Source organism: Phodopus roborovskii, unplaced genomic scaffold, assembly GCF_943737965.1.
Source record: "Phodopus roborovskii unplaced genomic scaffold, PHOROB, whole genome shotgun sequence".
NCBI lineage: Eukaryota > Metazoa > Chordata > Mammalia > Rodentia > Cricetidae > Phodopus > Phodopus roborovskii.
This window is the reverse complement of record NW_026126618.1, coordinates 630,648-655,434: the sequence shown is the minus strand read 5'-3', so window position 1 is coordinate 655,434 and position 24,787 is coordinate 630,648. Positions and strand designations below refer to the sequence as shown.

The following is a 24,787-nucleotide window of genomic DNA, read 5'->3' as shown; positions in this document are numbered from 1 at the left end:
GAGTATAGCAGCTTGTCTTCAACTTGAGCAATCTAGGAACTTGGTCTCTCTCTCTCTCTCTTTCACACACACACACACACACACACACACACACACACACACAGCTTCACAGGAGAACAGTGCTCTTGTGGGCTTCACACGCCTCCTCTGGATGAAAGACTCCATTTCTCAGGCCAGAGCCTAGAATAAACTCATCACTGTATTCATTCCCAATCAGGACTGCCCATTCTAAATCGGAGATGAAGTTTCTGGACTCTACGAAGGGTGTGAGTTAGGAGGCATGCCTTCATTCTGGGGATAGAACTGGAAAGAGGCAGGGATGGACAGAGCTGAGCCACAGTCCTGGTGGGGCCTCTGGAGGAAGTGATGAGATGAATATTTAAAGAAAGCCTTGTTACACCACCTGCTGGGGGGGGGGGAGTCCAACAATGGCTGCCCACACCGTGGCTGCTGAGGGCATGAGGCTGGGTGCCTTGGCCATTCCTATGGGCCACCGCAGGCCCCTGGGAGATCCCTGGAGAGCCAATGATCTGCAGTCCGTGTTGGAAGGCTGAAGAAGCTGTCAATACAAAGGATGGTGGCAGTGGCAGCCACCGCAGCAGCAGCATCAGTGCAGGGACAGCCATGGGGTAAGAAAGCTAGCTGTCACATGGAAGACACACTCACCAGCAGAGGCTACTGCAAACGGGCAAAACTAAGAGCCCACCCGACTTCCTCACCACACCTGGGCTGCCACAAAGGGGCTGCCCACATGAAGGATGGGTCTCCACTACAGTTTACCTAACCTTGACAACCATTCAAGACTGTTGAATCTGGGCAGTCGTAGCACCAATCTTTAAAGACTCAAAAGTCCAGGGCTGGAGAGATGGCTCAGTGGCTAAGAACATTAGCTACTCTTCCAGAGGTCCAGGGTTCAATCCCCGGCATCCACATGGCAGCTTACAACTGTTTCTAACTCCAATCCCAGGGAACCTGAAACCCTGTTCTGATCTCCACATATGAACAGACATGCATGCAGGCAGAACACTCATGCACAATAAATGATAATAAAAACCCTCAAATCAATAAATGTGATCTTTTTTATGAGACTTAGGTTTTTGAAACACATAAAATTTACAGCACAAACACAGTATTTACATTTCAAGTTCTCTTTACAAAAATGTGTGCCATTTGGGAAGAATACTATTGAAATCATGATCAAAGATATCTGTCAGAATTTAAAATGGACTCATGGAATCAGGTCTCCACAAAACCACTGTACAATGATATAACGGGCTAATATCAGGGTTTATTTATCCACATAAAAATGAGGCTGGTTCTCTGGTCTGCCAACAATGGTCTTGGGTCAAGTCTGGCTGGGGCCTGTTTTTGTATAGCTGAAACCTAAATCTGGCTTTCATCTTTTTATCGGGTTGAAAGAAGAAGAAAAAAAATAGTAAACAAAGAAGCCTGTCTGACAGGGACAGATGTGTCTCAAGTTATTTAGTCTCTGTTCTTTTAATGACAAAGTTGGCTGACCGCTGTTCTGACAGAGCAAGCAGAGAGTGGGCTCTTGGAAGAGACGGTGGATTTTCACCTGGACACCACAGTCCTGAGCCGGTGCCCTGAGCACTCCTCATTTCTGAAGTGAGGCACTTTTGTTTGCGTATGGACATTTGCAAGCCATAATTACATCTGGTGATTAGCATTGGTACTTGATACTAGCCCTTTGCAATGAGGCCTGCCAAAGAAATCACAGTATCCTGGGGGACTCAGTCAGACGAAGGACTTCAGCAACAGTCCCCAAAATCTTCAGTAGCTGTTAGTGATTCAAGACCACTTGAGTGTTAATAAAGTCAATAATTTAGATATGCTAAAAGGAAGTGACACTCTACACTAAATAAGATCTACACAAACATGTTTGGACATCCTGATTCGTTATTTTCAGACGCGAGAATAACTAGCTTAGTAGCCACTTATTTTCAAAGATGAGCAATGAGTTAGTTAAGGAAGAGGAAAATGAAAAGTTATGTCGAAAGACTTTGGAATGCAAAGCCCGGGGTCCCTCAGCACTTGCTCCGGGGCTGGCCTGGCTTCGTAGGCTGCGGTGATTGTGGGAGGAAACCAGCAGCCTGTCTGTCATCCAGGGTTCATCAAAAGCTGACAGGTCCTTCAGTAAATCCTTTAAAAGTACAAGCTGTACAGCTGTCAGCACAGGTTCTCAGTGTGCTGACTAATTCCAGGGCAGTAGGCTCTTCATGCTGCAGAAGAACGTGTCTGCACACTGTCCCTTCTTCCAAGCAGGCTGTCTGTGCGTCACATCATGGGAACCACCCTGTGTCTGTGTGTCACACCATGGCGACACCCCTGTGATGGTGAGGTGTGAGATGTTCAGAAGATGCTGAGGTAGGTGATTTTTAAATGAAGGTCTTCTACACCCTGATTCGATCTGGACTAGCTTCCTTGTGTATCCTCCTCCGGGGAAATATCTTCCGCTTAAGGGCAATTATCTACATGATGGGGGACAGATAATAAGTGTTAGTTGTCCCTATTGATGAAACACCGTTGGTGAGGCAGAGGTTCCTTCTGCGACCCACACCTTCCTGACCATTGCCACAGTCTGATACAAGTCCCCTTCATACCTCCCCCAAAACAAGAGCGGTCATTAGTTTTGCCTGGTGATATACTCAGTATGGTTTAAGCATGTGCCCACCAAGATGCGAACCTAAAATTATGTTGGCCCATGGTTCATTTATCGAAGATCTGTAACATGAGACTTTATGTAGCCATTGCTAAGGGCATTTATTTTCAAGGCCTTTGTCCAGTTTCATTTGATTTTTTTTTTTTTTTTTTTTAATGGAGCTGCAGCTGTTTAATCGTTAGAACACCAATTCTAGGTTTGAATAAACTTTTTTATAAGACAGTTTAAAAAAAAAAAAAAAGCCTACACTTGGGGCTGGAGAGATGGTTCAGTGGTAAGAGCATTGGCTGCTCTTCCAGAGGACCTAGGTTCAATTCTCAGCACCCACATGGCAGCTCATAACTGTCTGTAATTCCAGATCCAGGGAATGACACCTTCATACCAATGCACATAAAGTTAAAATGTATGTATGTATGTATGTATGTATGTATGTATGTATGTATGTATATCTAATTAAAATCCTGTCATTTTTTTCCCTACACTTATCAACGGTTATGAATGGGTTGCAAAGAGTCAATTTCTAGGTGCTAGAGAAATGGCTCAGTATTTAAGAGCCTGGTTGTTTTTGCAGAGGACAGGGTTTGATTTCCAGCACCCATCTGGTGGTTCACCACTGTCTGCAACTCCAGTTCCAGGGAATCCAATGCCCTCTTCTGGCCTTCGCTGGTACTTGCACGCACATGGAGCATAGCAACTTTCGCATGCAAAACACCCACACACATAAAAACAAAACAACAACAAAAATTATTGTGAGGTTCATTTCCTCTTTTCTTTCAAGGCAGGATTTCTCTGTGGCTTTGGAGCCTGTCCTGGAACTCTCTCTTTAGACCAGGCTGGTTTCGAACTCGCAGAGATCCGCCTGCCTCTGCCTCCCGAGTGCTGGAACTAAAGGCGTGCGCCACCACCACCTAGCCTTTTGAAGTTCATTTCTACATGTGTCGTTTAGAATGTGAATAAATAAATATTTATTTTCTCAAAAGCTGTTACATGTGCTATATTCTGAAATGGAAACCTAGCCATTATTGTGAAGCTGCTTTGAGGAAAAAACACAACTATGGATCCACAACATTGGATCCCTAATGTTGAGATTACATTTCCTCTTCCCATCTACACAGGACCAGCCATTCCCCTTCAGGGGCGGAGGCTGGGCCTTTTGAGCTGGGGGAGGAGCAGTGTTTGCTGTTTGTCTGAGGGTGGGGACAGGCAAGGGACCCTGACTGGAGTAGGGAGCGCAGGGTGCTGGAGAAGCATGAAAGGGATCTTCCTCTTCCTTCTCTTTTCTCTCCATCTTTCCAGGCTCCTGTCCTCTCCTACTACAAATGACACAAGAGAAAGCTTGGCCTTCGTTTCCTCGCCACAATCCCTGTGGCTCACCTCGGCCAAGTCCCTCTCCTTCTTTAACTTAAAACACCTGCGAGCGCATTGCTAAGTTCCTCGGGGGAACCATGTTCTAAGGTACCACGTTCTAAAGGTAGGTACTGTTGTGGTTTTTTTCCCCCTACAAGAACATGGCAACAAGGACCAAGACAGGCCGTACTGTCCTGCCCACTCATTCACTCCGCTGCAGGAAGCCATCATTTATCCTACAGCTCTCAGTACCCACCTCTTCCTGTTCAGTGTCTGTGAGTGACAAGCGCTCACCTCCCCCGGAGGCTGAGGAGGCCTCTGTCCTTGCACCAGTGAGGGAGATGGGCCCATTCCCCATCCTCCCCTTCAGCTTTCTTCTTCACAGTATTTCAGACTGTAGCTCAGTGAAGATTCTCTTAACGTTTTATTATCGGCTCTTCACCTTCCTACTTCTGGACCCGGGTGGACAGAAGTGAACCCAGACGTACAAGGATGATGACAGAGGAGGAAGGACAATCCGGCAATTCAGAGGAATGTAAGTAAGGGACTGCTGGTGTGTACTGTGACATGCGGGACCATGGGCACCTGAGGAGGAGACACAGGCTTCTCTGGGAAGGCGAGAGGGAGAAAATCTAGTACCAGATGATTCTAGGCAAAGTTGGGGCTAGAAACAGAACTTTTCGGTTTTAGTTCAGGGTCCACAGTTAACCCACTGAGTTTCTAAGTAAAAAGGAAGACGAGGGAAATGAATACTGCATGACTTCACGTGCCGCACACATGGACAGCTATGCGCTAAGATGTTCCATTTGTGAAACTGCTTTACCTTCCCTTTCCTTCTTTTTTTTTTGGGGGGGGGGTTGGGAGGTATGGTGGTGGTGGTGCAGATTTTCAATACAATTTCTAAGTAGCCCAGGCTGTCCTCAAACTTGTAACTCAACCTCTCAATTCTAGGATTCCACACCTGACTGTGGGTGTGAATTTATATCGTTTTCTAAAAGGTGCTGACACAGTCCACCCAAAAATATAGAAAACTTACCTGTTCAGCGAAAAATGAGAATATAGTAAATATGATCAACGTTCCTAGTACGCAATGGGTCCAAAACTTCAACTTGTCTCGATATGCCCTCCTGTTCAGAGACAAAAGATTCATTCACTGAATTTTATAAAGACATACCGTAAGGCAAAAAGGTACTACCCACAGTCAACCCTAAAAAAATTAATAAAATAAACATTTCTAACACAAGCTCAGATCTGTTACTTTACAATATATACTGTACTCCAGTTGTAAATATTTCCTTGGCTCCCAAAAATCAGTACTTGCAGACCTTAAAATAACATTTCTAAAATTTATTCATTCACGTTTGTTTATTTCAGAAAAAAATTCCTGGATTCAGAGGGATAAACAAGATTAAATTTCTGCTTGAAAGTGACTTGGAGAGTCACTGACATGCCATCAATCAGGTGGCTAGAAACCAGTAGTATCAAAATTAAAGTTTTGTAGAAAACCCCAGACAAATGGGGCCGGCTGCAATGGGGTACCATTTCCCCTTAGCCTTGAGGGAGAAGGAACACGCCTGGCTAAAAGGGAGAAAATAACAGCAGCAGAGGGCACAGGCACCCAGGGACCTGCAGAAGTGATGAGGGGGCCCAAGGGGGCTCTGGGACACTCGGAGCCACAGAAAGGCAGCCGCCAGGGACTGAGGCGACTCTGTACACGAGGTTAGCCGGTAAGCCTCTCAGGAAAGTGAGTGAGATGTGGGATACAGGTGTGTCAAACAATCAGGGTAAAAATGGAGGCTGTGTGAAGGACAGATGGACAAGTAAGGCACGCAGTCCATTTTTAGCTGAGGCGTGGGAAAGAACAGCAGATGTCTTAGGGCGATGAGAAGAAGAAGGTGGTGAGGGTAGAATGAAGGGGTCATGGGAAAGACAAGAGCAGAAAAGTACTGTGCGTACTTTGTAAATAACAAACTGTTACGAACATTCAATAAAAATGCTTGAGAGATAAGCTAATGCCTTCTACACTCAGGCTCTTGCCTAGTCCCAGATTCTTACAAATCTTTGGGAATAGGCGTCTCTCTAGCTTGAGTTCTATTCTTCCACACATGCTTCTTTCTCTGCTGTGGCCACACACGGCCAGCTCAGTGGACTCTCCCGTTCCCGTGTGTGGGATCACCGTCACAGCTGCGTGTACCATTGCACTATTCACGGTGGCTAAGACACAGAAGCAGCTTAGATGTCTGTCAACAGGTGAAGGGATAAAGAAAATGCGATCCACATACACGATGGGATTTACTGAGCCATAAATAAAAAGTAAATCAAGGCATTAGCAGGAAGACAGATGCTACTGGAAATTCCCAAGAGAAAAAAAAAAGACGGACTCAAAAAAGACAAATACTGCATATTTTCTCTCCCATGTGGATCATAGATTTTAATCTGTATGTATTCCTGTGTGTGCCTAGCTTATGAAGCTAGAAAGCTTCGGAGGGTGGGGTGGGGGGGATAAGAGCTAAAGGAACACATACATCATGAGGGAATAATATGGAGAAAGGTACCAACAAGAAGACAGGGAGATCGGGATGGAGAGAGAACAAATAACAGTGTACAATGTTAAAATGCATAGCAGGACACATTATTACCTATATGCTAACAAAACGCATCTTAAATAAATTTAAAAAAACTAACATAAAAAAATTAGCTGAAACTGCATCCTTCCCTTAAGAGGCTGAAGCAGGCAGGCAGCTGCCTCATTTTTCTTAGTGTGTTGTTTCTTCAGAGCAAACACCAGCATTTATGCTGTAGGACACATGGGGTAACAAGACACCGACTCGGGTGCTCTGGTCTGGGCTTCTCCTCTTCTTTGTTTAAGGGCTTTCTGACAACATATTGGCAGACATCATCTTCTTCAGAGAATCTGCAAAGCCTTTGGATCCTGTGAGCTCGTTTAGACCCCAACCTAGAGGCACAGTAGTGTCCTCCAGTCTAGCCTTAGTCTGGAACAACCCCCCCCCCCATTCCTTTGTTTCTTCTTGCAATAACGGAGCTGAGAACACTCAGCCTGGCATCCACAGTGCATCCGGAACAGACCGGCGCTTCCTCCCGACAGTTCTCCTTGGTCTACAGCGAGCACACTCTGCCGTGGGTCAGGACACCTTGTATGTCACTGTCATCACCGCCTCCGATTTGGACCACATAACTCATCCACCGCTCACCCAGGGCATCAGCAGGTACTTCTGTGGCCTTGCACAGCTTATAGAAGGAACAAAGCTTGTGTTCGTCATCCAGGTCAGCGAGTTTCTGACAGCTGGTGTCTGGGAAGGACGTATTCAGCGTCATCTTGACATGGCCAACTACCTAGGAGTTGCCACAAAACAAACAAACAAACAAAAAAACCCAGCTCAAACTACTTTAAGCCTACCACTTACTCAGCTGCTTAGCTGCTCCACTGAGATAAAGCCACTGGACTGGGGGAATTAGCACTTGGAAGCATGTCAAGAACTGTCTTCACAGCTCCCGGAAACCGCGCACAGTGAGAGGTTGCATATGTAAGATGAATCCACAATCTCTACAGCTTCTCCTTATACAAATGAAAATGAATAGACAGCACCTTCTTAAGCGTCTTTCAGCCTTCTTGATTTCCTTTATTGAGAATTCTCTTTGGTTCTGTACCCCATCTTTTGATAGGGTTATTTGGTGTTTGTGACTAGTTTCTTGAGTTCTTTGTGTATTTTGGAGATCAGCCCTCTGTCAGATGTGGGGTTAGTGAAGATCTTTTCCCAGTCTGTGGTCTTATCAACTGTGTCCTTTGCCTTACAGAAGCTTCTCAGTTTGAGGAGGTCCCATTTATTAGTTGTCCATCTCAGTGTCTGTGCTACTGGAGTTATGTTCAGGAAGTAGTTTCCTGTACCAATTTGTTCAAGGGTACCTCCCACTTTCTCTTCTAAGGTTCAGTGTGGCTGGATTTATGTTGAGATCAGGGAAATGCAAATCAAAACAACTCTAAGATACCATCTTACTCCTGTCAGAATGGCTAAAATTAGAAAAACCAATGACAACTTATGCTGGAGAGGATGTGGAGAAAGGGGAACACTCCTCCACTGCTGGTGGGAGTGCAAACTCATACAGCCATTTTGGAGATCAGTATGGCGGTTTCTCAGGAAAATGGGAATCAGTCTACCACAGGACCCGGCGATTCCCCTTTTAGGCATATACCCAAATGATCCATATCCATGCAACAAATACATGTGCTCAACTATGTTTGCAGCAGCATTATTTGTAATAGCAAGAGTCTGGAAGCAACCTAGATGCCCCTCAAATAAAGAATGGAATACTACTCTGGGGGGGGGGGGGCAATGGAATCTTGAAATTCGCAGGCAAATGGATGGAACTTGAAGAAACCATCCTGAGCAAGATAACCCAGTCACAAAAAGAGGAACATGGTATGTACTCACTCATATATGGATTTCAGGCATAAAGCAAAGGATCACCAGCCTATAATTCACACCACTGGAGAAACTAGGATACAAGGAGGAACCTAAGAGATTCATACAAGGTCCCTCACAGAAGGGGAAAGGAACAGATCTCCTGAGCATATTGGGAGTGGGGGGAGGGCAGAGAGGGAGATTGGAGAAAGAGAAGGGGAAGATAGGCGAGCGAGCATATGGGAATAGGAAGATTGAGTTGGGAGGAATAGACAAAAGAAAAAGAGAGATACCATAAAAGAGGGAGCCATTATAGGTTTGAAGAGAAAACTGACTCTAGAGAAATGTCCAGAGACCTACAAGACTGACCCCAACTAATAATCTGAGCAACAGTGGGAAGGCTACCTTAAATGCCCTTCCCTGGTAATGAGATTGATGACTAACTTTTCCACCATCATAGAGCCCTCATCTAGTAGCTGATGGAAGCAGAAGCTGACACCCACAGCTAAACACTGAGCCGAACTGGAATCCATATGTAGAGGTGGAGGAGTGATAAGAAAATGGGGACAAGACCAGGCTGGGGAAACCCACAGAGACAAGGGGGAGCTAACGGGCCCCCAGACTGATAGCTGGGAATCCAGCATTGGACTGACTCAGACCCCCTGAACATGGGTCTCAGTTAGAAGGCCTGGGCAGTCTAAGGGACCTCTGACAGTGGAACCAGGATGTATCCCTGGTGCAGGAAAGGACTTTGGGAGCCCATTCCCCATGGAGGGATACTCCCTTAACCTAGAGACAGGAGGGAGGGCCTAGTCCATACTCCAAATGACTTGACAGATTTTGTTGATCCCTCCTGGAAGGCATCACCCTCCCTGTGGTGTTGGGGGGGGGGAATGGGAGGGAGGGAGAGGGAACTGGGATCAATATATAAAAAGAGAAAAGAGAGAGAGAGTGAGAGAGAGATAGACAAGCGGAGAACAGAGTTTCATTTATACAACTGCACCTACCAAACTCTTTCCAGTTGTCGAGACCTGCCAATTCCCCAACCGTCTCTTTGACTCTGACCACTGCTCTTCCATACCCAAGGCCAATGGACAGCATCAAGGCCTAAGCATCTTAAGCCATCAATCTAATAGTTCCACCACATATTTGCAAAGTGCCTTAATTTATGACTTTGTTTCTTTGTTCTATTACCACATTGGAACATGGAACTGGAGGTCATTTAATTCTGTGTTCTATTACCACACTGGGACATGGAATTGGAGGTAACTTAATTCTGTGCCCCCAGAGCATAATTATTGTTATTTGGCTCTGGAATAAACTTCTCTACTTTGCCATGAGAGTTGTAATTTTGAGACAGCTATGACTCTACCTAATGTTTCTACCAGTGTATCTCCAAAGTTTTTTTGCTTATGATTTTCTTTTGTTTTATGACTACAGAAACTTCATGAAATCGCCACAGAGAAACACATCATTTGAGGAACCTGAGTTTATTTCCTGGGCTATGATCACTCACATTTGGCTCAAGAATAAACTTTTATTCCCTTTGGGGTGAGGGCCATGTTTCATAAGGAGAGAATCAAGTCCAAATGTTATCTTTCCCCCAAAGAATCAGTGACTCCCTTCCCAGTACACCAGTATCATCACAAACCTCACTGCCACCGCTAATATATCCTATCTGGCGCCCATCGCCTGGGCAGAGTCAGAGCACCCAAAGCCGGCATTATATATCCTTCATCTTTGGGCTCCAGAACCTGCCATAGCAAGGCAGGCAAAGGGTTAAAAACCTTCATAAATTCAAAGATGAAGTTTCCTGACCTCATGGCATCAAGTAAAACAAGCAGGAAGCACACAAAGCAGCTACAGAATATACTAGAATGTCTAAACGTAAGAGTCAGGCTTGATCTATCACTTTCCAGCTACTTCAGCGAGAGCAAATTACTCCGAGCACTCATGAGACAGTGAGCCACAGCTCAGTCACAGGCTGCAGAGCAGCTTGGGCTGCAAAGGGAACTCCAGGCCAGCATGAGGTATATAATGAGAGACCCTGTCTTAAAAATCAAGGGCGTGGGTGTATCTTGGTTGTAAAGCACATACAAGCCCCCGGATTTGATCCTTATCACTGAAGAAAACAATTCCCCTAAGGTGATGTCAGACACACAAGGTCACATGGCACATGTCCTTAAGTGTCCAGAATAGGCAAATTCACAGCAAGAAAGCAAATGAACGGTCACCAGGGGCTGTGGAGTGAAGTGATGGCTCTGGGACACTTCTGCAGTGAAGAAAGGGCCTTCAAACTCGAGCAATGCTGTATAGCACCATGAACATGAATGCCTCTGCACAGTATGCTTGAAAATGGTGAGGTGAGTTCCAGGACCTCCATTTCAATGTCTGTCTTCTCTTGTCTTCATCCTTCCCAACTATAACAGACAACTTCTAGACAACGCTTTAGCACATGTCAATCTTTCTCAGACACCAGCTACAGTTTCCATTGGTTCTGAAAGCTTGCTTGACAGTGTGGTCCGCCCATGCTCATTTCCTGTACCTCTCATTGTGTACGACACAACAAGATCTTCCAAACCAGCGCTGCTGTTCACTTAGACATCAATCAATGAACACTTGAATAAATGAAGTTTCATTCAGTAAAACTGTAAAAACCAGTCAGACTTTTTCAAATCGCTTGAAATGCTAGTAAACATCTTTTAAATGTTTAATAAAACCGTAACTGTATCTTCCCAAATAAATTATGCAGCAGGTAAAACATTAAGGAAATGTCAGCAGCCTAAAATCCAGATACAAATGTATATACAGATACACGAGCGCACACACACACACATATGCAAAACCAGAATTTACCATTCCTGAAGCTCGTGCATATGAAGAAAACGGTTCCGATATTCTCGCGGCAGCTCAAACTGGGAAGGGTTGGGAAACATGGATTCATAGAAGTCCCGGAGCACGGCCTTCACTGTCTGAGCATCTTTATGATTGTGGTCAATGTTGTCATTCAGACAAACAAACTTCCTGAAACAGAGAGCTAACATCACTGGTCATAAAGTAGGAGATCTGGCTTCCAAAGAAATTTCCAATGTGCCAGCACCCTAAGTTGGTACATTTGCTGACAGAGTTCCCTATCAGGAAATATTAGGAGGAAGAGTGTTTTCTAAAGTTTCCTCACAAATCCCTTACCTGTAAAAACAAGAGAACTAGAGCAGATAATTCTGAATGAGCCATGTAACTATGGAAACAAATAAATAACTTCCATTTAACGCAGCCAGGTGTATGCATTCAGTAAATGTATTTGACTGGCTGCAATATTTTGTTAGCAGCTGGAGGGGGGGGGAGGCGTGAATTAGAAAGCACCTAAGACAGGTTCTTTACTTGTCAGACCACGCTCACGTGGATGTCTGACATACAGCTGGTTCTATGGTGGAGACCCTTTGAATTTTGAATTAATGTATCCCCAACTAAGCTGAGAGGCTGGAGCTCAGCAAAACCAGGTTAGGATGGTGTACCCTCTTCTTGCTTCAAGTTTTCTTTAGAGCAAAAATAACTAAATCAAGGTGCCATTAAGAGTAAGATAGGATATGACAAATATATATATATATATCCTTATAAGCCTGATAATAAACTGAAAAGTGAAGGTCTTATTAGAAAAGATTGTATCAAACAATTCTCCAATATGTATTCAGTACAATAACTCATAGAAAAATTCAGGATCATCCATTTCCTATGAGAAATGATTCATTCGGATAATTTAATAGAAGTTACAGCTCGTTGGGCAATGGTGGTACACGCCTTTAATCCTAGCACTTAGGAGGCAGAGGCAGTTGGATTTCTGTGAGTTTGAGACCACCCTGGTCTACAAGAGCTAGTTCCAGGACAGGCTACAAAGCCACAGAGAAACCCTGTCTCGGAAAAAAACAAAACAAAACAAAAACCAACAGCAACAACAAAAAGAAGTTACACAGCTCATTTTTCTGAAAAGTCAGAGGCATTCATGACATGCTATTTCAATTTCTTATTTTATTTCTTGACTTCAGTTATAACTACAAAATATGCTAGATAGCATTATCATTTTTATTGTCTAAAATACCAATCCCTGAGAGGCCTCCTCTGGGCATCTGTGAACCTTAACACATCACTACCAAGGAGTTCTGATATTCGTTCCATTTAATGCAGACAGTCCGCCAAGGGCAAGACAGAAAGAGAAAGTGAGTCCCTGGCCTTGGGTGCTGAACATAGGGTCACCAAGAGTTCACAGGGCTCAGGACACACTGACGGGAATCGGCTCTGCACGGGAGCTTACACTTAACTCATGACCCCTGCCTCTTCGCTCAAACCCAGCTGAAATACAATGTTCTTTTACCACGGAGCTTCACTGTCCACTCCAAACTGAAACAGCCATTCCCTTCCCTCTAGTCCTGCTTGTTTCCTTCTTAGTCAAATTTACTTTTAGAATTAAAAACAAAACAAAACAAAAAACCCCCACAGTTTTATGATCAACCAGAAAAAAGAAAATAAAATTGTACCTGGGGTTTTTTCTGATGTCATCCAACTGGCCAACCACATGAGAAACATTGGTACGAATCATTTTGAAAGCGATTTCCTCTTCTCCCATGATTTCAAACCTAATTGCCAAACAATATTTAGCGTTTTTGGAAATGCAAAACAAAATTTCAATAGGAAAAGCATTTTTAAAAACTTTAGTGAAGCCGGGGGGTGGGTGGGGTGGTGACTAAGACATTGTAAAGGCGCAAACGTGCCGGACCTTCGGAACTGCCCATAAGCTGCACAAAGACACATTTATACGCACCTGTATTTGTTCTTGTCTTTATATGCCTTATGGATTTTGTCGGTTACTGGTTTACAGTTGGTGACAAGACTTTTAGTGACTGGTGGCTACAAGAGAACACAGTCAGACAGTCCGCCAAGCAAGACAAGAAGAGCAAGAGAGGCCCTAGCCTTGGGTGCCGAACATAGGGTCACTCACTGGAGGGGACGGCCAGGAGCCCAGCACAGGCCACACCCTAAGAAGACAAGTGACCGGGCTGGCAATCTGCAGCGCCTACTTGCCCTCTTGAGGAGAAAGGGTGTGTTCAAGTCACCTTCACAAACAGATGAATGACAAACTAATTCCCTATCCTAATTAAGTAGTCAATGAATGACTTTATTAGGTAGCCTCTTCCTCTGAAATCCTGGCTGACCTGAACTTACTAAGGAGAGCCAGGCTGACTTTAAACTTGTAACTTCTGCCTCCCGTGTGGTGGGTTACAGGCCATGCGCCACAAGGCCTGGCTTAAATAGAATTCGAAAACAAATCCACATTTACAGGTGACTAACTTTGACTCTATTAGCTTTGACAGAACCAGCATAACTAAATGTAGGGAGACTTCCAGAAAGGAATCATCAATTTTAAAACTCTGCTGAGAATGCTCTTTAGCCTGCATAATTTAACTTCTATGTTTAAAGATGATTTTATCCTCTCCAGCGGCAAAAAATGACTACTGATTACACACATACCCTTTCACTGATTATGAACATCCATGAACCAGCTGTATTACCAGAGTTACTGACAGCTGTAAACCTCCCATGCAGGTACTAGGAACTGAATCCACGAGAACAAAAAGTGACCCTAACCACTGAACCACCCTCCCCATCCAGAAAAACAAGTTTTAACAGAATTTTATTCTGATTATGAAAGCAAACGGTATTTATTGTAAAAATATGGAAATGCAAGCAAGACAATAATACTAAAAAACTTTCAGTGATTTAATATGTCTTTTGAGGGATGTGTGTTCTTATATTCAAGTAGGGGGTGGATTATATTAGGGAACTTTCAATAATTCAAGCCAGTGTATGCTTCCCATTTCCCTCCTCATCCAGTTGGCTTTCTAAGCATTTTCCCATACATCGTATGTACAACTCATAAAAACAAGTTAAACAGTGTATGGTGTATTCCCTTTCATCCATTCTGAGGTGCACATATTTGCACATCTCTTACAGTTAACAATTAGGTAAGAAGTGACATTGCCATGGGTGTGTGGAGCTCCCCCGCCATCCCCCAGCGCCCAGGAGGGGCCAACAGCACCCTGTCTGCCATTCTCGGGTTACTTGCTGTTACCCTTGGTCACTGGAATGTCAGTTCATGGAATCTAGTCAGTCTGAAAGTAAACCTGCATATTACCGAGTGGGGAGGGATTCTCAAGCAAGACATTAATGATTATGTATTACTTGCACCGCCATGACACAGAAATGGCGGAGATGCATCCGATAAGGGTTACCATGACACTTACCAGATTGGGATCGTAGTATGCTTCCTGAGTTGGTGGGATGTTGTTCAGTTGAGTGATATTAGCAGGAAGCATTTTTGAGCAGTTTATTAACATGTGTTCCAAACCTGTCAAATCCTATCCAAAGCAAAATAGAAATCTGTTATATATACTATAGATTAAAAAAAAAAAACTGGTTTAAAAATAAAAAAATATGTGGATAGAAGCAATATTATATGGGCTGGGTAGGTTGCATTTATGTATTTAGAAATACACATATATATGTATGTAACAATAATTAATGGTAATTAATGGGAAGGGAGGTGCATGGAAGGACCTGGAGGGTAGAAAGGGGAGGGGAAATGACATGATTAGATTATAATCTCAAAAACTAAAAGGGAAAAACATAATAAAAAAAGATGTGAAAGTCTCTAAGTGGCTATTCTAAATGGCTCAAAAGCAATAGCATTGTTAAGTATAAAATAGAAACATTTCAAAAGAGCAAAATAAGACAATACAACAAAGACACCCATTTTTACAAGGTAGTCCAGGCTCACAGGGATAGATATGGTACAACTCTACTCACTTTACCATCTCCATATGAATTTTGCATTTCTAAGAATCACAGGAGGACTTGGCTGAGATCTCCAGTCAGCCGCACCCCATGCCCTGACTGAACTTGTCACAAGGATCATATGCAGGTATCTACCACCTGGCTCTCCCCTCAGATAATAGAGGATTACCCCAGTGCAAGGCCACGAAACACAATTTCGAATATTTCAGTTCTGGCACTAATAATTTATTAAATACTCAGAATTATCTTTACTTGAAACGCGGGAGAAAAAGAGGTGCTGTCAGAATTCTGCTTTCCACTCAGTATGTTAACAAGATGAAGGCTGAAATGATACATTACCTGCAAGCTTAAAGGCAGATCATGAATTCTGGTAGCCAGTGTTCGGATTTCTCTATCAGACAAGATACCAGATTGGTCTGTATCTACATCATCAAAGACTTGAGAAATATTCAGGGGTTGAACTGCACTCATGAGATAATAGAAATACGAGAAGGCAAACTGCATGTCCTCAGAGTGGCGCACCTTGTGAAATGATGTCTTGTCAAATTCTTCAGGGAACCTGTCCAAATATAACATGCAAAGGGCTTTGGATATTCCGGGCACATACGGGATTGGATGTCTATGAAAACACAAGTCTGTCTTCATGTCTTATTTGTATGGCATCTTTGACTCATCAGACATGAAGGCCATAGCTCGTCGGGGTAAACGTGAGAATGTCAAGCACACAGGCACAACTAAGACTTACATGTCTTGTAGCTCTTGCATAACAATTCTGTCAATCAGGTGAGGCATGTGTGCGGGGACTTTCCTGGATGTGAACCCAAACTTGCTGTTTAGGATTTTATTGACGTATCGGAGTGAGTCTGCAAACGTATCTTTGAGTTGCCGCCCTGTGTGTGTGCCATCGGTAAAGTACGCCAATTGTGTCTTCAATGACTCTTCCTCCTGAAATGAGAATTCCACGTGACAAACATTGTGTTTAGTCCATAGCAGAATCTATTAGCAAGAGATAAGGGCACGGCCTTGCGGTGTGATACAGAATGTGGTAACTGGCCACTAACAGTCCTCAAGGGGAATGAACTCCATGCTGTTGGGCCACTTTAAGGATCTTAAGGAATACGCTGGCTTGAGAATAACAGTGCCATAGCTTTTAAGGCCTATTGGGTACGCCTTAAAAGCTAGTCACAGAACACATGATTTCAAAGCCAATCCACTACAACATTTAGGGAAGTTATTTACATACAAATTGTATAGCACTGGTTACAAAGGAGCATGTGTTTGAGCTTCGAATATGACTAAAAGAAACTGAGCTCCACTATATGACAGAAAGGAAACCAGCTAGGCAGAACCATACAGGCAGAGAAAACTGGCCAAGAATGTGAAGGTACGCCAATAGAAGGTTTTTGCTTCACAAACTGAAGAAAATGTAGAGAGAAGACAGTGACTAGTGCTGGTTAGTGATGGAGCAGCGAGCGTCCCTGTGTACCGTGGGAGTATGACGCTGTGCCACACTTTAGGACATGAAGTTTATGAGGATGAAACCTGGCAATTCTACCGACGGACATAAAGAAAGGTGAGCGTGAAATGCTCGCTGAAACGCTGTAGCTGTGAAATGCTGGAAAGGTCCAGCTGCTGGGCGAGCAAAGGCATTGCCACAGGCTGCTTCTCATGGGCACTGCGTCGGGGTAACCACAGGGAATGTGTGGACGGCGTGCAGCCACTGCACCGTTGCAGAAACCGCGTGAGTGGCATGTCTATGCACCTCGAGAAAAGACTGGAAGGGCGGCCATGTACCAAATCTCAAGGAAGAAGATTCAGGAAGACCTTCCCTTTTTATGGCAGATCTTTGTACTGCTTGGAAAGTGCACTAGTCTGCAGACACAAAAAGAAACATGGGCAAGACCTGTCACCTTCCACTCGGTTAGCAAGTGCCCAGTGTGCAAGGCAAAAAGATGTCCCCCTAGAGGGCTGAGAGGAACAAGAAACGGGCCCACTTCCTGTTCTTCTTCAGAGTCCATCGGGGGTCTGTCACCTCCAGCTCTCTAGGGTTAGTTCACAGCGCGCGGTTCCCGAGGGCCGAGTTCCCTAGGGACTGCTTGCCTGTGACTCAACAGAGACTATCAGCTTTATTTCGATTTGTCCTCCTTAGTGGCCTCTAGTCTTCCTCACAAGTGACCGTGTCTCTATTGTCCGGTGTTCACCACTGAGGCAGCACCTTCAGGACAAACACACCATGGCACAGTGCACGCCACGTGTGGCGTAAGGGACAAAAGCCTCGGTTCTCAGGTTCGGCTTACAGAGCTGGTTGTGCCGATTGTAGAAACGCCAATGGACGTATCTGAATCTCAGGGTTCTCAGCAGTGAAGCTGGGATAGCACCAGAGCTACAAGCTAAGGAGACAGGGTGTCACTGCTGTTCCTCAATGTCCCCAGCCTCCACCCCGGCTAGAACGCTCACTCAAGTAAGGACCGTTACCTAGACTGCAAAAGGATGTGGCATGTTTACAGTTTGGGTTACTGAGGAAATGAAATGAAACCACTCAAGAAAAGCACTTACTTTGGTTGTAGTCACAGGAAAGTGCTTGGCAAATGGTAGCTATTATTATATTACCACTTACAAAGTTAGTTATGTTCCTGGGCATGGGTGGACAAGAATAAGGCTGGGTCTAACTTACATCAAGAAGGTCCTGGAAATACTTTGTTTTCTCCCAAGGCAAAAAGCCTGGGTAACTGTCTGTGTAGTGCTGCAGCCTCCTTCCAGGTACTCCCTCATGGACAGCCATGTGGCTGTCAGCATCGACTTCCACTTTACCACCCTCCTCTCCTTTCCCTGTGAGCTTTTCTTTGGGTACAGCCACGCCGGGTCCCTGTTGGGTCTGAGTTTCCAACTTATTAAGTCTTGCATCGGTCTCCAAGACTGGAGGTGGCTTTAAGTCGTGGTCACGGTCATTCCAGTTCACTGTCCCCACTGGGGACGTCCATGTCTCCCATCTCTGGCCGGCAACAAAGCCAGCTGGGCTTCCGTGAGACAGCATTTCCCGTGGGACCTCCAAATTGTCATTTGTTTGGTCAGTCCTGGCTGGAGGTTTTCCTTTAGCATCTCGTGAGTTCCCCAGGAAAGACTTCAGCAGGGCTGACTTGGACAAATTGTATCCTTTCAGAGTGATGTCTCCAAGTTCCAGCTGCAGCTCCAACCTGCTCAGTCTCACCTGGGCCTCTTTTGGAAGGAGTGAAGTATTTACCAGGGGGACTTTTACCTCCTCTTGGAATCTCCCCGTTGGGTTTACATCATGTCTCCTGACCTTGGGGAAGCGTTTCCCTTTGGGAACATCTTCAAAAGAGAACTCAGCCTGGGGAAGAGGCGTGGCTGGGCTGAGCACATTTTCATAGGCCTTCTGGGTGGTAGAATTGAGTTTTGGCACCTCCCTTGTGTCCACCTCTACTGTTACCTGGATTTTGAACTCTTGGTCATTGGAGTTCTGGAGTGTGAGATTAAAGTGTATCACGGTTGCGTTCATCCCACTGTGCAATATGAGGTGTATGGTTTTCCACTTGTTTGCAATGGATGCGTGTCGGATTATTGGGTTGTCGCTGTAGGCGCCTTCGATTCCTCTCTTGGCTATTTTTGCAAAGCTGAAATAAGGCAGGTGTTCACCTTTGGGGATAGCGTAGTGGGTCTGGTTTGGGAGAAGAGTTACTTTATACAGTTCATGAAAATGATCTAGAGAAGAAAACACAAACAAGTTTTCTTTTTAATTAGACATTTTTACTGCCTTTCCTCAACTCCCTGGGTTCAAGTTCTTACTTTCTAAGGGTGAATTTACATTTATTTAAAAATGCTCACAAGCTGTAATACAAGGTTTGGGGATATGGCTCATCTCACCATTTGAGCTGAGCACAGCAGTTTACATGGAACATTAACCCTGACTCGCTATAGAGATGCGGCATGCTTTCTAATCGATAAATTTCAATGACTAATTTGAGGGTACTTTAAGTGATGACAACCACCCAGTGTTCTCTATCTGTGGAGTTAGTCCTTTGTTTCTAATGCTTTCATGGCAATGCACATACCTTGTCCACAGTCACCAGCATCGAAACCACAGGACAAGACGTTGCAGGCTTGGTCACAGAACTTATCGGCGAGCCAGGAATTCGCACACCCTTGGTTACAGTAAGAGACACTATTTATTCCTCCGCCAAACTGCCAGGGCTGTCCGACTCCGATATTCCCGGTACCCCCACCTCCTGCAGCAAAGCGACTCCCTCCGCTGTTACCTGTAGAGGGAGGAGGACGGGAGTCTTTACTGGACTTGGAACTGTGAAAGAAGCCAGCTCATCACGCCTTACAAATGTTTGCGAGACTGATGTGTGGATCGCCGCTACAGAGGCTCATCCCATTCCTTAACACGAAGAGCCCCTGTGTTTTAGGGGAAAGGAATCCACCTGGCAGAGAAAAGCTGGAGGAAAGAGCTTATTCCAAGGACCATGACTCAATTCCCAAAACCATGTCCAGACACAGGCGGCGGCGGCGGCGGCAGCGGCAGCGTTATCAAATGCTGACGTCAGCACAGCTGTGCTGCTCCTGCAGCTGCCTACATTTTACAACACCTGACAGCTAATGCAGCCATTACACTTTGTTTCCACTGACCCTCAACACATTTCCATACCACCAGGGTGATAACATCTGTGCACACTCTCTCTCTCAGAGCCCCCAAACTCAAGAGGGTTATAAGTAATGTTCTAGGCCGGGTGGTGGTGCATGCCTTTAGTCACTGTGCTTGGGAGGTGGAGGCAGGTGGATCTCTGTGAGTTCAAGTCCAGCTTAGTCTATAGAGCGATTTCTAGGACAGCCTCCAATATAGAGAAATCCTGTCTCAAAATAAATAAGGTTCTAGAATTTAGTGGCTTTACCTTTCAGTTCTGAAAGGTAATAAGTAAACACATTTTCAAAAGCGCCAATATTAAGTCCAAAGGTTGGGGGGGGGGGGTTGTGGTGTGCTAAGTAGATAAGAGTCTTTTATTCTGCAACCTTCTGCAGTTTCCCTGGAAAGTTACTGCCATGGATTCCTGTAGAACTAGTTGCAATGAGCCTTGGGTTGAGTATTCCAGACACTTTAAGTAATAACAAAAGATATTTTCAAGTGCAGAGCCTATAGCAGAGAAATGCATTCAATAATGGACACTGTGAATCAGCTGGCCATGTGGGTAACACTGATCTCTGGAATGTACGATTTAGGAAATCAGCAGCACATATTCTTAGGATTAAGGATGCAAATTGAATAAGTCACATTTAGCATTCTTACCGGAGCAATCACCACCATCCCAGTCACAAGCTGAATTATTACAGGCCTTGTCACAATAGCCATCTTTAATCCAGGAGCCGGGGCAGCCCTCGGCACAATTGGGCACAGGCCATGTCAAATAAACCTGTGATAAAATCAAACAGAAAATAAAACAATTTCTGATTCCTTCACTCTTGAATTAAAATATCTTTAGAAAAAAAAAAATGAGCTTCCAAAGTTTCCCAATGACTGGATGCCATTTGCTCGGCATTGCCTTTGGCTGGCCGATGCCCACTGCAGAGTTAAACCTGCTGAGCATTCTTTCCCAGAAGCTTCAGAGGACAAGGACTTGGCTCGTGGGTTAGTTTTACTAACATGCTCTTATAATCTACTTCTAAATAAAACAGCCATGTGTCAGACCTTCAGGCGAATACAAAGACGCAGCAAAATAGGAAGGGGCTCTACCACAGGTCACTCTTTGGCCGTGACACCTACTAGTCACCTGAGCCTTTCTACATAATCTCCTAAGACTGCGGGAAAGAGAAGGTGAGTGCTGGCAGCTGAGGCTGTGCTGAGGCAAAAAAATTCCTACGACATTCTGAGCTCCCAAAATGAGTTATGTGGTGCATGGTTACTCTATAAATTAGATCCACTAAAGATAAACACCCCCCTCCCTTTTAAAGTCCCCTTTGCTCGTTACACTTACTCAGAAGCTATTTTTTAAATCTAAACCGGAACCAGAGCCTGTCAATGGCTAGGGTCTGGCTCTATGGTAGAGTAAGCACTTTCGAGCTAGTGTATATGAGTTCCTGGGGCTGATGCCCAGCACAGCAAACAAACAAACAAATCCGGTTTAGTTCAGAGGTCTCCCCATCCCACCTGATCTAAACTGCCAGTGCCCCAGCCCTCCCCACAGCACAGCCTGGGCCAGACAGCGCGAGGTACATGGAACTTCACACACCCTCCACTTGCTTAAGCACTTTAAGCTAACTTTGGATGGTGGCCGCTTCGCTGTCACTCACTTAAGGAAAAGGGGGCTCCTGTCACCGGAGACTGCAGGAAAGCAACGTCCCATCCCACCAGAGTTTCCTTACTCTTAACCCAGGCTCTCCGGGGCTAAGGAGTCACAAACGCAGGCTTGTTAACACTTGCATACAGAAGGGTATACAGGGGCGCACGAGGAAATGCCCTCCTCATCTGTTAGTGATTTCCTAGGCAGGTGCCGACCTGTCTTAGCGCTTACCTTTTGACCTTTGGAGTGACTGTAAAAGTCGTCTGGCCAAACATCCTTACCAAACATAACGTCATCATTTAGGTAAATGAACTTCTGCGACAGCCCCTCGATGCGATGGATGTGACTCTCAATAGCAGGAGAGCTGAAAGTAGGCAAGTGGCTCAAATTCCGGAAAATGTCCTTTAACAGAAAGCACATGTGCAGAGGTGGCTGTGAGCTGCTTTGAGCTGGCTCGGCATTGAGCAAGAGGGAAGGGAGGAGACTGTGGCAATTCAAAGAAGGTAGCCACGGAGGTAGAGAAGGTGAGTGCAGTGAGTCGATGAGGTCACCGAACCACGCCGGAAGCACAGATAAGAAGCCACAGCCTTGGGCAGATTTGCAAAGTCACGCACCTGGTGGGTTACTATTGTCACTCGAGGGTTGTCAAGGTTCAGCCAGGAAGGGATCTGTCCGTTGGTGACGATGAAAATATTCCGAACCCATGGTGCATGTCTTTCGATGGATCGCAATGAGTACCTCAGCTCTTCGTTATCTTCGAAACGGCTGGCAGACACATCTTCATCCTGCTTGGACTGATGGGAGGTAGGAGGCACACAAAGACATCAAGTATCTGCACAGAGCCCTCTGCCTGCTCTTCTCTAAGGGGAAATATGTCTATGTCAACCTGACACAGGCTGGCGTCACCTGAGAGCAGGGGACCTCAACTGAGGCAATGCCTCCATAAGACCAGGCTTCAGGCAAGTCCTGTTGAGCATTTCCTTAATTAGTGATGGGTGGGGGAGGGCCCATCCCACTGTGGGCGGTGCCGTCCCCGGGCTGCGGTCCTGAATCCTATAAGAAAGCAGGGCCACGATGAGCAAGCCAGTAACAAGCACCCTTCCATGGCCTCTGCATCAGCTCCTGCCCTCCTGCAATGATGAACAGTGCTGTGGAAGGGTTAGCGGAATAAACCCTTTCCTCCCCAAGTTGCTATGGCCATGGTATTTCATCACAGCAAAAGACACCCTAACTAAGATAGAGGTTCTGGCTAATCTTTAAAATGCAAGTGTGTGTGTGTGTGTGTGTGTGTGTGTGTGTGTGAGTGAGTAAGAGAGAGAGAGAGAGAGAGAGTGTGAGTATCTTCTTTATTATACTTTGCCATAAAGGGTCTTAGATCCAACTGGTCTTGCAGGCCTAGAGCTCATTGTGTAGACCAGGCTGGTCTCCAGTTCACAAAAATTTGCCTGCTTCTGCCTTTGGAGCGCTGGGATTAAAGGCGGGTGCCATCTAGCCTGACCACAGCTTTATTTTCTTTGACAGTGGTGAGTGAGTGACTGTGAGCGCCTGGAGGCCAGAGAAGCTGGAGTTATGGGGGCTTATCAGCCATCCAGTGTAGGTGCGGAAACCAAACCTGGGTCCTGGGGGAGAGCAGCCCTCGCCAGCCTTGTTCTGTTCAGTAAGTTTCAATGGTAGGAAACGGAAGTTTGGGAAGTCCTTCTGTGGTCACTTCTCAGTGAGTCCTCTCCCTTCCCCTACTAACTCGGCATATAGATATTTAACATTCTAATTCTTCAGTCCGCTGCTCTCCCAGATGAGCTATTCTGGCAATACCAAATACTCGGAATTCTTGACCTGAGCTGTAGAAGTCTACACCCTATCCCTGAGCATTGGAGGTCTACGCCCCTTCCCTGAGCGATGGAGGTCTACGCCCCTTCCCTGAGCGATGGAGGTCTATGTCCCTTCCCTGAGCGATGGAGGTCTACGCCCCTTCCCTGAAGGATGGATGTCTACGCCCCTTCCCTGAGCGATGGAGGTTTATGCCCCTTCCCTGAAGGATGGAGGTCTACGCCCCTTCCCTGAGCGATGGAGGTCTACGCCCCTTACCTGGCTGATGGCACTCAGGTCCCACAACAGATACGCAGGGCTGAGAGTCAGCTCCTTCCCACTGATGGTCATGTTCTTCTTGGTTTGTTTGTTGAGCTCTTGGAAGCCTTTGGGGTTATTCAATTTTAGGAGAGCGACACTGGCCTCAGAGTACAACTGCAACTGACAGATGACAAAAACACAACACACATGGGCACACTGGACCTCTAGTGCGAGACAGAGCTTCAGGGACGAGGATGACATTAAACTCATGGCAAACTTCTGCCTCAGCTTTCCAAGTGCTGAGCTTACAGGTGTGAGCCACTATGCTCAGCTTTTTAACGGTCAGCCTTGAAATGAAAAGACAGTATCCCAGGCCAAAAGTTTTAATCAGATGAATGTGACCGGAACACCTGTTAACAGGAAGGAGTGGAGGGATGGTGTGGCCAGGGCACCTGGGGCATTGTTTGACAGCTACAGCCACTCCTCAACCCTTCAGGGGACTCTAGATGCTCTGAGACTTTAGACTCTTATGAAATCCCCCAACTCTGCAGAGCTAGCTTAAATGGATTTTATTCTCAATCTCAATCTCTCTGTCTCTCATCCCAGCACTCCAGAGGCAGAGGCAGGCAGATCTCTGTAAGTTCAAGGCCAGGCTGGTCTACAGAGTGAGTTCCAGGACAGCCAGGGTTGTGCATGGAGATTGTCTCAAGAAAAAAGAGAAGGCCAGTGGTCTCTGACCTTGTTCTGACCTTGTTCTAGACTAAGACCAACATGACCACCCTGGGAGGAGCCTGTGGGGTAGCGCTGCTGATTCGGTGACTTCGTGCCGTAACTGCACCTCAACAGCCCCTTGCCTTAGTCCTGGAGTGTCCTGGGCCTCGCCATCCAGCTGCCTCAAGGGGAATATACATTTTGTGGGCAAAGCTTTGTTTGGAGCAACCATAGGTGTGAGAGGAAACCATGTGAACATCAGCAAATTACACGCCGGCTTCTCCAACCTCTCGGTGGCCACACCACCTCCATCTGTGTCAGATTTAGACTCTGGATCAAGATTTCCTAGGAAAGCAGGCTTTTCAACCAGAAACTAAGGAGAAGGGTAGAGACCACCCCACTGAGGAGAGTAAATCCTCCTG

The 24,787-nt window shown here is 45.6% G+C and overlaps 1 protein-coding gene across 1 annotated transcript in view; it reads right to left on the bottom strand.

Moving 5' to 3' along the window:
* Positions 1–2,094: 2,094 nt before the first annotated feature.
* Positions 2,095–24,787, bottom strand: part of Gnptab (N-acetylglucosamine-1-phosphate transferase subunits alpha and beta) — a 58,565-nt gene continuing 35,872 nt past the window's right edge. The window contains exons 8-21 of the mRNA XM_051206361.1: positions 23,673–23,834; positions 22,202–22,381; positions 21,819–21,989; positions 20,597–20,720; positions 19,365–19,568; positions 17,969–19,014; positions 16,040–16,239; positions 15,634–15,853; positions 14,745–14,858; positions 13,265–13,350; positions 12,981–13,079; positions 11,305–11,472; positions 5,064–5,154; positions 2,095–2,489 (exon numbers count right to left, since the gene is read on the bottom strand). Of these exons, the coding sequence (XP_051062318.1) occupies positions 2,412–2,489; positions 5,064–5,154; positions 11,305–11,472; positions 12,981–13,079; positions 13,265–13,350; positions 14,745–14,858; positions 15,634–15,853; positions 16,040–16,239; positions 17,969–19,014; positions 19,365–19,568; positions 20,597–20,720; positions 21,819–21,989; positions 22,202–22,381; positions 23,673–23,834 (2,943 nt within the window). The 3' untranslated portion in view covers positions 2,095–2,411. The remainder of the gene's footprint in view (positions 2,490–5,063; positions 5,155–11,304; positions 11,473–12,980; positions 13,080–13,264; positions 13,351–14,744; positions 14,859–15,633; positions 15,854–16,039; positions 16,240–17,968; positions 19,015–19,364; positions 19,569–20,596; positions 20,721–21,818; positions 21,990–22,201; positions 22,382–23,672; positions 23,835–24,787) is intronic.